Source organism: Dysidea avara, chromosome 10 (assembly GCF_963678975.1).
Source record: "Dysidea avara chromosome 10, odDysAvar1.4, whole genome shotgun sequence".
In the NCBI taxonomy this organism is placed as follows: Eukaryota; Metazoa; Porifera; class Demospongiae; order Dictyoceratida; family Dysideidae; genus Dysidea; species Dysidea avara.
Genome location: NC_089281.1, coordinates 1,406,033 through 1,419,969, shown reverse-complemented (window position 1 = coordinate 1,419,969; position 13,937 = coordinate 1,406,033). Strand labels below are relative to the sequence as shown.

The 13,937-nt window shown below is 35.8% G+C and overlaps 1 protein-coding gene across 1 annotated transcript in view; it reads left to right on the top strand.

The window, feature by feature from the left end:
* Positions 1-13,937, top strand: part of LOC136269041 (ral GTPase-activating protein subunit beta-like) — a 30,477-nt gene that overhangs the window by 8,652 nt on the left and 7,888 nt on the right. Inside the window, exons 2-3 of the mRNA XM_066064503.1 lie at positions 5,040-5,131; positions 12,882-12,954. Of these exons, the coding sequence (XP_065920575.1) occupies positions 5,040-5,131; positions 12,882-12,954 (165 nt within the window). The remainder of the gene's footprint in view (positions 1-5,039; positions 5,132-12,881; positions 12,955-13,937) is intronic.

The window sequence follows — 13,937 nt, the reverse complement described above, 5'->3', positions numbered from 1 at the left end:
TCTTGATTGGTAAGGTACTAGTTTAAAGTTGTGTGAGTGTCGGGTCCGTAATACAGTAGATTTAAATGGGTGATAACAGTTCGGTATAATTAATAAATCATGTTGTACTTTATATAGTAAAACTAGTCTAGCTGATTTGCGACGTTCTTGTAGTGTAGGCCATTGCAAGTTTTCAAGGATGTTAGTGATGCTGTCTCTATTATTTCGTCTCCATGGTTGACCTGTGACAAAACGAGTAGCTCTATGTTGGACCATCTCTACTTGATTTATGTTGGTTTGGTGATATGGATCCCATATTGGGGAACAATACTCTAAAATAGGCAAGACAAATTGTTTATATGCTAGCTCACGTAGATGGCTAGGACAATGCTGTAGATTTCGTCGCAAAAAACCAACAGCTCTGTTTGCCTTATTGCAGATGTAATCTATATGTGGCTTCCATGAAAGTCTGTGATGTAACTTTACTCCAAGATACAAATGTTGTTCTGTAACTGCCAGTGAGGTGCCATTCATTACATACGAAAATAAACTTTTCTATCTTATTTGGCGGGAAACTGTACAAGCAGCTACAAGTACTGGAAGTGGCTTGAAAGGTAACAGATTGATGCATCTTTTGTGTAAATTTCATACGCGTGCTTGCTATCCTTGGAGAGTTATGCTGGCTTCAATTCTTTAAAACCGTTTATCTCGGAACTTCTAATGTGCGATTTGGATCGTTTTTCCAAAATCTAGTCACATATACAGGCATGGTGTGTGTTATTTAGGTTTTTGAAAAAGTAAAGGTGCTTACATATCACGTATGAAGACATTTAAATAGGTACCAGTTTAGAAGTGGTTTTGCTACAAAGAGAGCTTTGCCACTACAATAGCGTACTTCTTTGAGTGATAAACTGATTCAGTTGGTTTCAAATACTTCAGTGAGTAATTCAGCAAGTGATACTGGAATGTATATCATGTATGGTGATTTAAAATATTTTGTTAAGTGTTCATGTAGGGAAAGTTTACACTCAAACTTTTAAGCCAAACAAATAAATAATAAAATGTTAACATAGAAGTCCCCAACCTAATTGCTACTGGTATTTCTGTTAATAGAGTTATCATTATTATAGTGGTAAGATCCCCCATACAAATATTATGAACTGTTGGTAGCTAGCTACAAAGGTTACAATATTCTGCCAATGGTAACCAGTGAAATCAAATCAGCTATGTAATCCAGATGTTATGAAATTTTTAACAGTACTGCCAGTGATGATACCATAGTAATAGCTAAATGATGCAATCATGTCATGATTAACTTTTAAACATTTGTTGAGAACTCACTGCCTGAAAATTCCTTGTAGGATATCACTAATAGTTATTCCAAAAACATGTTCAGGACTCTTTTGATTACTTAAGTTATGCATGACAACTGCTAACTAGGTAGTAAAATGTATAAATAATAATAATCTATTAAAGTTATAGGTATACTGTCTAAGAACTGGTCCAGTGATGTGTAATAAGAAATGTCTCCATCACAATAATGTTATTGTTTTATTGTGTACAAATATTCACACACCATACTAGTGATGGGCGATATTGATATTTTGCTATACGATTATTGCCATGAACAAATATCACGATTATTGTCAACTCAATTCTTGTGATGAAAAAACACTAAACGCATCATGGACTGTTGATTGAATGGTTAAATTACATTGAAAATTTACAAATATTTCTCTGATTACCAAGATTATTGCCGATAATAATTTCGATTATCACTAGTCTATGAAAAGTACACGATGTCGATTATTTCCAATAAAATAATCACGATTATCACGATAATTGAATAATTGCCCATCCCTACACCATACACATAAACATGTTACACTCACACACCTATAATATATTTTGTGCCTGATTGATACTGCTATGTATAATTTCTGATAGTTTATAGTTTTATTTGGTGTGATGTGTCTTGTGTAAGATCTTCTGTCTAGTCTGTTGTACCGGTAGAATGTTCCTCATATATAGCTAACCTGTTTCACATGTTGCAATTCATCCATGTGGTAAAGAATTTTAACGAATATTATTGCATGAAATCAGTAGTGCAGGTATTATGGCTATAGGTGAAATAGTTTATGGTATATGTGTGCTATACTGGGGGACCAGTGATAGTACAATAAATGTTGATGTCATTCATTCACTATATAAACACTTTATCAATGGCAAAAGCTTTTTTACTAGTTAGAAATTGACTTCCTTGTATATAATTTTTTACTTACCCTATGTTACAGAGCCTGAAATTATGGTCAGATATCTGCCATTTTCCAACCATTTCTGGCTAATGTCTGAACACTTTTTGAAAGTTGTTTGTACAGTACTATTGAGTATGTCTGACCACATAACAGGATTTGTCAGATCATTTCAAAAACATACCCTGTGTATTCTGTTACATGTAATAATATTTAGCAAGGTGTTCATAATGTTTATGATAACAAAAGTTTTTAACAAGTCAATAAAGGGCTGTACTATAAAATCCATTTACCCAGTCTTGTGTATAAGGAAATAGTGAAATAACACTAGTCTAGGTGCTGGCTGTTATTTTGACTATGGTGTGTAAAGAAAGGAAGGGGATTTTATGTGTATAGAATTGTTGTTTAACATTTTGAAATCACTTGAGAATTATTCTAATGTTATTGTAAACAGACATGATTTAATCCCTGCAATAATGAAGTGTGCATATGTTGAAACCTTTTTGCATGGATAATCCCCAAACCATTTCCTTATATGGCTTGGTCCCAACCCATTGTGGTCCATATATCTTTACCTCCAAATAGTTTATTTTTTGGTGAGGGGAGGGTGGCATTTTGCTCCTCCTATATTATATCCTGGCAATAAGCATAATCCGTGAAGTATATCTTAACGTGAACCACCTGCCAAAAATTAATATTATTTTTAGTAGTACTGTGAAGCCCATAGTGCTGTAACTGTTTATCGAAAAAACTTTTTGATGCAGTGAGAGGACAATTGAATTATGAGGCCTTTAACCACCTTTTCAAACACACTTTCTGTAATAACTTTAAACAGGCTGTAGGACCAGGTGTCCTACAGGCCTTCAGCACTTGTGCTGTAAAGCTTTAATAAAATAAAGTACAGTTTCCCATACATTTGGTGTAGGACATGTTGTGTGAAGTGAACATGTTTTTAACATGAAAACATGATTGTTCCAGTATAAAACCACACTTATGATGTTACTGGTTTTGCCATAAGAACATGAGCAGACCATAGCCTTTAGTACTCGATAAAACTGTTGATCCAATTTGGGTATGTTCCAAAAAATAATTCTTTGTTGGAGGAGGGGGATGTGTTACCAAGACCTCCTTTTAGCAGGTGAAACACTCTTGCCTTATGTCCCCTTCAACCCTAACTAATGCACTCTCTCTATGTTGAAGGTCAGTCTATATCATTACATATATTAGTCAGTTAAAGTAGAACTTCTCAACGAGATTGTTTTGACTCATTATTGCTACAATATAAAGAGGTTTTCCTCTTTCTGAATTTAAAAGAAGTATGTAGCCATTGAGATGATCCTGATATCATTTAAATGAGGTTTCATAAGTATTAAATTGGTGTGATAGATACATAATTATTATCATTGAATGGTGCAGTACGTATATGGTAAGGATGACAATGTCGTTCTATTTAATGCAACCCAATCCTCAAAACTTAGCCAGTGTCGACAGCCCTCTCCCACAACCAGACATCACAATGAAGTCTTCTGTGGAGCATAAGATGTGGCCTGAAGGGATGGAAGATGAACCAACTGTCATGTGCAAGTGTTGTGTAGTGTAGTGTGAGGTAGTATAGCCAAGTGATTAGAGCACTGATCTGCTAATGTTAAGGTTCCAGGTTTGATTCTCTGTACAATCTCTTGCAGGATACTAGTTCTGAACATTTGCCTGCATTGACTCAAAACACGAGTAGTGCACAGTGGAACTTAGTGAGTGTTAGATATGAACAACAGTTTCTTTGTATTGTATGTGTGGTATGTTATGTTGTTGCTTAATGCCAGTCACTAATGGTTCATCCCCTAGCGACTATTCCATTCCTAGTTTGGATGACATACTGGATGAGGGGAACAACATACAGGGTTTGTACAACTGATAGAAAAGCAGGTTAACACTCATCAATATTATACCTGTACACAATGGACATCTCAGTACATTTTGTGTCCAAGAAATCATCGAGTTTTCTCTTTCAGAGGAATACAGCGCCTGAAATTATGTTTTGGAAATGATCTGACAAATCCTGTTATGTGGTCAGACGTACTGTACAAAAAAATTCTAAATGTGTTCATTAGCCAGAAATGATCAGAAAATAGCAGATACCTGACCATAATTTCAGGCTCTGAAAATATTTGTCCTTATTATGGAGGTGTATCCTTAATTTGGAGAGTTTGTTAAGAGAGGTTTCAAGGAAAACTTTTGTGAGACTTAAACGGAGGCTATACACTCGCCATTCTTAGTACCACACACCTACATGTTCTGCTCCATTATCCAAACAGTTCTATCATTAAATGTTCAGATAAGTAGTTCTGATAAATGAAGCCTGTATATTTTCACATGTCAAATAGGTCCCAAACCAGTGATGCACTGGACCGATTAATCGATAAATAATAGGAAATCGGTTTATCAGCCAAATTTCAGCAATATTGGTATCAGTAAATATTAGCAGAATATTTAGTCGATTAATTTTACTGACCCTGATGTTATTGTTTTCATAACAATGAGACAAAAAAATAATGTTTAAAATGACAATTTTGTAAAATACGTATGAAATTTTGGTAAACACAAACATCAGATCATTTATAGGTATTGACCATTATGTGAATTTCAATATCGGATAATCAGCAAAATATCTTATCGGTACATCACTATTCCAAACACAGCTAAGGTGTACTTCATGACAAGACCACCTCATTATTGAAGTCACATTCTATTATTGAAATTAATCCAGTTGTGTATTGATATGAGCAGTTGTTATATCAGATTCCTTAACAGGTAGAGTTAGAACAAGAGGTACATGAGAATCAAGCAACCATCATGAGTCAACTGAAGTTCCCCAATCCAACAGTGGCCTGTCAGCCTCCTGGGTGTGTGTGTGTGTGTGTGTGTGTGTGTGTGTGTGTGTGTGTGTGTGTGTGTGTGTGTGTGTGTGTGTGTGTGTGTGTGTGTGTGTGTGTGTGTGTGTGCTGTTGTTGTTGTTGTTATACTATGTTATATTAGAGTATTTTGTTTATCACTCTCTCAGAATCCTGGCCATTTTATTCGTTATCAAAGACATGTTTTAAAGCTATTTTTAAAAGCTCTTCTCCAGTAAAGTATATTAACACATTGGAATGTTGTATAGCAATGTTGTTTCTAAAGAAAATGTACTGATTAAGCTAAGCACAGAAAAGTTATTTATTAATTTTTCCTAGGAGCTCTTTCAAACAAGGTACATAAACTTGAAACTTACATTAACTTCTATCTAAAACATCTGTACCTGGCCTTAGTGAACTTTGTTTTGTATTGCCACTAGTACAACTCGCATATCTTCTAGCTGCTTGATGGGTTTATTAATTCAAGACAAAATGGTATTAATGGTAGCAGCTACTGACAACATTTTTTAACAAGCCACTGGTACTAGTACATAGTGAAAAGATACATCATTCCTTGTGTAAGCTGTTCTAGTACAGTATAGATTGTGAGGACCACAATACCAGTGGGACTATGCATGTTAATAGTATAATACATTGCGACTGTCACAATTGTACCACATAAGCTGTATAGTAGGGGTTGGTAAGAAATCATATGGTTTCGTGGATTTTCGCACCTTAAAAAACGGCCTTGCAATAAGTTTTACCCGAAAATAAAACACCTGGAATGCATTAGTACTGTTATAATGATGCTGTACCTTGGGTAACGAAGCGAAAAGTTGAATATTTCGATGTACAGTGAGTTTTAAAAATTTAAAAATTCACCTATGTTTTGTCTGCCTGCCTGTCTGCTGTAGTATGACCCGGTAACGCTAGGTGTACGGCTCCAGAAACTTCAGACAGCCAAGGTAATGACGGCGGATTCACGAATCTGTTGTTCTGATTACATTTTGTCTGCTGCACCATGCTGTTTACTTTCTTCACTCATTTGTTTCTTTGTTCTTCTCGAAGGATAATTAATAGTTGTGGCGTGCACCACAACCCAAACACATGATTTTAACAAAGTGTGAATATGTGTGCATAAGATGAGGGTGAACGGGTGTATTACCCAAGGAGTTGTCTCTAGCATTTATTAATGCTGGGTAGTTGTTTTATATAGTCTTAATTACCAGCTTAGCTTTTTTTGTGAGGTAGCTAGCTAATAATGTCTTTGAAGGACGGATCCACCTCGGGATCTAGGTTTCTAAAAGTGAGGGTTCCACTCTTATAATGGTGGACTCTCCAGCGATGTTTTACTGTAAAATCATCAACATTTAGGCCATTAGAAATGCAGCTGAAGCCTTAAACAGTTGCTGTAATAGCTTATGAGACAAAACGATAATTATTTTAGAGGCACTTATTGCATACGAAGGTAATAAGCTAATATTTATACCATGTGGAAACAAAAAGAGTATAATATAGCTAGCTAGGTAGACAAAAAAGTTAACAAACTAGCTATTTAAAAAATTAAAAATTTCAAAAGGAAGTAGGGGTTGATATAATATACTATGAATATATACGCTACAAAAAATACGGAAACAAGTTTTAAAATATTACAGCTGAAATGAGAAATGATCCAGCAGTAAAAAGCAAAGGAACAGCATTAGACGACTACTTGCTAAAATGAGACACACTTTAATGCCTACTTTTGGCTAGCATCTTGAAATGAACCATCAAATTAGCCAAAAGTAATGATGGAGTTTAGGATGACCTGGCTTTGTGTATCACGAGACGTGTTACCTATTAAGTGCCCACTTATGTACATAAACCAACTAAACCCAGAAGAGGTTTGCCTTGACTCATTAAACATCTTGTTGTCTAAAGAAACAAGTTGCAGATGTTGTGCTACTTCTAAAAACCAGATGCCATGTGGCTCAGTTATATAGCTAGAATCAATCAACAATGTTATTTATTTTAACTAATAGGGTTCTGTTTTGTAATAATCCAATTATGCTTACTGAATTATCAAGTTATTGTAATTTCGTAGGTGAATAATTCTCTAATTATGTTGCTATATGCATTGCTAAGGAGGCACTATTCGAACAACCGTTTAAACAGCATATTATGCACATAAGTATCTTCTCAACTGTTTTATAGTTTGTCTATTGTGTTTTTTTGTCCACAAAAATCTCTACAAACTCTCAAGACTGCCCCTTCATTTTTGTATGCGTAAGTATGGGTTATGCCCCCTTTCAATTGGATGGATACACTATCCTACAAGGCCTGCAGTGTTGTTTTTCAGTTACTGTAGGGCAAGAAATTTTTGTGGTAGCTATTAAATTTTCATAAATTGCTGAAATGTGGCAAAATCAATTTTTGTGGAACAAATTTTTGTTGTTTAGATGTCAATCTCCATACAACTTGTACATAGACTGTAAAATATGAATAAGTTGCCCACAAAATTCACGAAAATTTGTATCCCACGAAAATTTCTTGCCCTACGGTATTAAAAGCCTGAAATCCCAATGGGAAGGCCACTCACAATTGTAGAGGGTCACTACACCCGTATTTTACACTGGGAAATGAAATCACTTTTCAGCCATAACTTGAAGTATAATACAGGCCTTATTTCTCACATACTGGCTGTTTTTACCATTTCATGGCTTTGCTCATGTGAGTGTGTACAGACAAACATAGTAGATAAGTAGATAGATAGGTACACACACACACACGCACGCACGCACGCACGCACGCACGCACGCACGCACGCACGCACGCACACACACACACACACACACACACACATACACATACACACACACACACACACACACATTTTTATGGAAACAATTTCAGTAAACCATAAGCGTGCCCATAGCCGGCAGGGGCGGATACAGGAAGGGGTCAAAGGGGGCTCTTGACCCCCCCTCCAAAACTTTTTAGTATGCCAAGATCAAGATACTCTAATAAAGCAGTCACAGTATTAGAGTAGTGTGTAGTGAGCTATGTAAGGATTTTTATGTACTTTATCAGCGATAAACGTGTAGCTGGTGGGGTGGGCGGCTATTGTCAGCTGGCTGTAACCTTTTTTTTTTCTTTTTTGGTCTCACCTTACCAAACCAGACAATGTAGTGCCTCAGTTCATTTTGACCCCTCCTTTCCATAAGTCTGGATCTGCCCCTGATAGCCGGCCTGCCAGGTTTAAAAATATTCACCCTATTAACCTAACCTACAATATGTGAAGTCTAGATTCAGGTAGAGTCCTCAGTCCTCACAAACTTTTCAATACAAATTGATACTGTTGATTCTCTTATCAGCTGGTTCATACTACAGATTGTTTTAAGAGAATCAACTCAGTACAATTCTGATTGATCACTGTGTTGTGTTTATACTACAAGGCTTGGCAGCAGCCTCTCATTTCCAAGGAGTTGGTTAACTGCTAATTCATATGCTAGTTGTTAAGTCCTTGTGTTGTTCTTGAGTCTGTTTCTCTATGTGTTTGTCTAGATACTTTGCTGTTGCTCCAATTTAACAATGTAGTCATTTTACGAAGCTGTATTTCTTCGTATCCTCATTCCATTTATTAAAACTTCATAGCAGCAGCTGTTTATATGTGGAAGTTGGAGTGAACCAGACCCACATTCCACTTTAATACAGCTCAGTTCAAATTGGTACTAAGTAGAAACTTCACTTGTTTGAGAGAGTTTGAAATAGAGGGATAGTGTTGAGAAAGTACTAATACTTGTTAGGAAATGTCAGTATCAAAACTAGGGCTGAGCGATACTACCGTTTTAGCGATATATCGCGATATTTTGGAAGTATCGATATCGCGATATTTTGTTACTAACTATCGTGATACCATGCCTGTACATTATTGTCATTAAAATTCATTTGTTATGCTGTACTAGCCTCAAGAATCCTTGTAAATCATAACCTGGTTACCCCTGCAGAGAGGTGTGAACACCGTAACATAACTTCAAAGCATGTGTTACGATAACTGTTACTGTAAATAAGGTTGACAGTGGCTAGTTTGATGCTACTTTTAAAGACTTCCTGCAGGAATACTGAGGAATACACTATGTAGCACCAGCTATGATTGACATATTTGTAAGTATCGTGAATAGTTCAGTATCGTGAATAGTGGCTTTAGTATCGATCGTGATACTAAAATGGCAGTATCGCTCAGCCCTAATCAAAACTAGACACCATGTTTGGTTGTGCAGGCACACATGCCAGTACATCACAAAGATTGTGTAGTGTTATCAACTTCCTCTAATTCTTTCATATCCTTGGGGAATTATAGAATAGTTGGATAATACACTATTTTTGTATAGAATTGCTTGTCCTATTGTAAGTTTTATAAATAATGTAGGTTATATATGGCTCATTACAAGGATTAATGTTAATGCAGGGCTTCTATACATTAGTCATTTTCACCTGAGAGGTACTCTCCTAGGACCATGGTATAGCCATCAGGCTAAGTCGGTTGAGCAATACATATTTATAGTCAAGTACTTGTAATTATTGTACACCCACAATGTGGTGGACTATTTCATTGCTTGGAATAGTTAATTTGCGTGACAGTTTACATACTGTAGCGTAGTAATATAAGATCATGACTTATTATGTAATGTATATACAATGTGTCTAGTACAATTTTATGAACTATGTTATCATATGATGTTTAGGACAGCGTTGAAACCGGGTCGGGTCATCCGGGTCACATTTTCTCCGGGTCATCCGGGTCTGACCCGGATTGGATCACGTGAGAAACGAAATTGTTCGTTTGACGACGTGGAACTTATAAACGCTATTGCGTAGCTCTTTTGTGAGCCACGCCCACTTATCGCATTACCAACATATGCTCAGCCACGCCTATTTGTTAGTAAGTGCAGTATGTAGCACGAAACTGAGGGTATCTATGGTGAGGGGTAGCTATTGTCAGTAGGTGAAGACCTTTTTTTTTTTTTTTTTTTGTCTTCAACCTACAGCTAGGCTGAAGTTGCAATATTTACTCAACACGAATCGAATGCTCAAAATGTAGACTCGTTCGCTCACCCGAGACTAGCCGAAACACGTCTCGGCTTTAATCAATCCGGGTCACATCCGGGTCAGTGGGTCATCCGGGTCAGCAGTAGTGACCCGGTTTCAACGTTGGTTTAGGATATTGGTAGTTAGTTAAGGATTATGTGATGTGACTCTCGGAGCCTTGAAACATTGCAAAGTATGTCTTGAAGGGGCAAACAGGGGTGTATACCCTAAATGTAATATTAGTGAGCTTATTAAAGTTCAGATTAATGTGGTTTGCATGTGGCAGTAAAACACTGTTCATCAAAGCTAGTCGCCATTTTAGTGGTAAGATCAGATAAGACATCGCTGTACATGACCTTATACCCACAAGATTATTGCAAGATGTCTGTATTTCCTTATAATATACATGCAAAAATCAGACAAACAGTGGAACCTCTCTTAACAGCTTTTCACACAGTAGAAAACACCTCCATAACAAGGACAAAGGTTTGGGTCTCAACACATCTGACTCCATACATTTTAGCCTCCAGAAGAGGACAACCTCTAGCTATATTACAGCTAATTGGTCTAACATTCTGTGTTCCAAGGTTTGGGTTCCACTCTATACACATATTAAATTCTTCTGCATTTCAGAACTTTTACAAATCGTATACTTAGCGGAAAGTACTTTAATTGTGTTTCGGTATTTTAATCATTCGTTAGTTATTCTGTATAAGTTGCAACTTATAGATTTATCCAATTAAGGTCATTATATACAACCTGTTATATGTGATAGGGTAATTCCCACATCTGATCACATACAGGACAGACTTTTATTGTAGGTACTTTCATTTGATAGAAAAACTGGTCACTTTACAAGTCCTTCAATTTGGTTGTACATATATGGTAATAGTATAAGCTAACCCATAAATGTAGCTACTGCTATAGTTAGTGGAATTAACTTTTAGTTCCACGTTAGGATGATGATAACAATTGTTGTGTTCACACTAGATTAATCTCTAATTGTTCCGTTACTTCCATGATCAACCAATAATGGGTACAAACTATGAATTTGACCTAATTTGCAAAAAGGTGATATTTTGAGTATTTTCACGAATTGAATCTATTTTTAACTTGAATTGTAACTTTTATATCATTGCTTTATATTTTTGTGAAGCTACAGTATTTGGCTACATTTTGATACCAGTTAGTTCAAGGAGTCAACTGCTTTAACGCTTTGGTTGCTGGCATGTAAAATATGTGGAAAGTACCTTTTCACAAACCCGGTCACCAATTAGGAAATTATATGTACAGGACGCATACTGCAATTGAACCCAAACTGTTTGGATTGCAATACAGAATGGTCTTATTAGTGAGGTCATGAAGTATACCTTGGGACCTACTTGACATGGTCACTATAATGAGGTGGTCTTATTAATAAAGTCATGTAGTACACCTTAGCCATGTTTGGGAGCTACTTGACATGGTCACTGTAATGAGGTGATCTTATTAATGAGGTCATGAAGTACACCTTAGCTATGTTTGGGACCTACTTGACATGGTCACTATAATGAGGTGGTCTTATTAATGAGGTCATAAAGTACACCTTGGTGACATAGTCACTGTAATGAATTCAGTACTAGAACTAGATGTTATATAAACTGGAGTGTTTTGTTATATAAATTTTGTAACTGAGTATGTGTATAGTGTTTGTAGTTCTGTTCTCATGTAATAATTCTTAGTTTAAATTTAGTAAGGTTTTCTCTGTGTACAGAATGCAGTTGTAACCATACATTAATAATAGCATTGTGGTACCTACACTAGTCAGCAGCTACCACTGTTGACCAGCGCTGTTGTTATATTTATCAACATTTGAAGGGTTGTTTGTGCTTTACAAGTACATGCTGGGATTGTCTATTAATATAGTTCATGTTACTGGGACCATCACTCAAATTTGTAGTCCTGAGTATAGACTAGATGTTTTGTCTGTTGAAGTGTACAGTATCAACAACAAACTCTAACCCTTATCTGCAGGTCATATGTTTAGGATAGTTAAGGAATAGGTTCTATGATGGTTTTGTTTGCTCTTTAGTGTGGAACCTTATATGGTGGTATTGAATCATTGGTCAAAATTATGCAAATACAGTTTTGAGCTATTACTAACACATAAAATAATATTTTCCATTTGAATTATTTCACATGACTGGTCACATACAGGACTGTACATATGATGCCAAGGTTTTAAGGTACTTTTATTGATTTAAAAAAAATATATTAAAAAACTGGCCACTTTTCTATATATGGCAAGTTCTTCAAATTTGGTATTAGCTACGCAGCCACAGCTGTTTATATTGTGAATGGAGTATTAACTGTGTTAATTTGTCCGTGTTAATATGATTGTTCCTTTGTCATAAAAAGTGTTCACAATAGATTAATCTCTAACTTCATAATTGTTAAATGATCCTGTTCAGGGAAAATTATATCTACGCATCATCAAGTTTTGCTTTAAGCACCTAACTTTGTTTATTATTGTATATACCAACAGTCATAAGTAAACATTATGCCTGACAATAAATAAACATTATTCATATTATATGCAAGGCATATTTCAGTTTGTTGTTGTAAGGTTCTAGTAAAAGTGATGATATCAGTAAACTAACTGCCAATATCCTGTAATGTTGTAATCTGTCATGTCATTGTTCCTGTCTTGTTCCAGTATTTGCAGAAGCTACCAAACTGCTCGACTGGTGTTGTCTCACTTGGGACTGGCCAGCAATGAAGCCTTACAGGTAACTAACATGGGATTTTGTGTAATTTATTATTAATGAAATTTGTAGTGTTAATTAATACATAGTGATATTGAAATGTTGTTATACTATTTGTTGGCACATTTAGTATAGTCGTGTTAATTTTTATTTTAAAGTTTAATTTTTAGCAGTTACAAAATTTTACACAATATTTTCTTTAGTTGTTATCTGGAATACAAACCTGTGGTGGGGTTATAACTAATGAGTTAATAACCCTGTGGAGCAACCTGTGGTTGCTAACAGATTTTAGTTATAGTGTCAACACCACACCATGACATTAGTATATCAGTGCCAATGTCACCTGTCTTGTCCACAAAGTAAGCTAACACTAACAGTAATTTGTTGGCCTTGCCGATTTGATGAATATAGCAAATTACCATGGGCTAGAGATCTGGCTCTTTCTTTATCCATTTTGCTCAGGGAAATTTCTAAAATGCTTAGTAAAAGCTGGCAATATTTCTACATGATTTAGAGCTCTTCATGAGATGTGGGCTCAACTATCCATAATTAATTACCTCAGCCTGTAGCCTTGGTAATTAAGTTGTGGGTAGTAGCATAGAAACTTTGTTGGCTTATTACTTAATTTTATATACCCAGCTAAATAAGATGATAAAAAACAAGGTAAATTCCCAACATGATCCCTGGTATTACTATTGACCACTGAATAAGGTGCTTGAAAATATATTTCCTGGCCTAATAAGTGCACTGGACACAGCTATAGTGGATATCATATAATTTTAAGGACAGTTACATGACCCATGTTCACAAGATTTTTGTGAGGTGAAATGGCTTCTCTGGAAACATTGTCACTGAGCATATACCAAAACTAAGACAATGTGCAACCAGAGTACTATAAGGTAAGTGTTTTGCCTACAAACCAGCAGAAATCAGCTTCAGAAATCATATCGATGACCCAGCCATCTCATTAGGCAACTACACAAAGGTGTCTATTCATAGCAATTTAA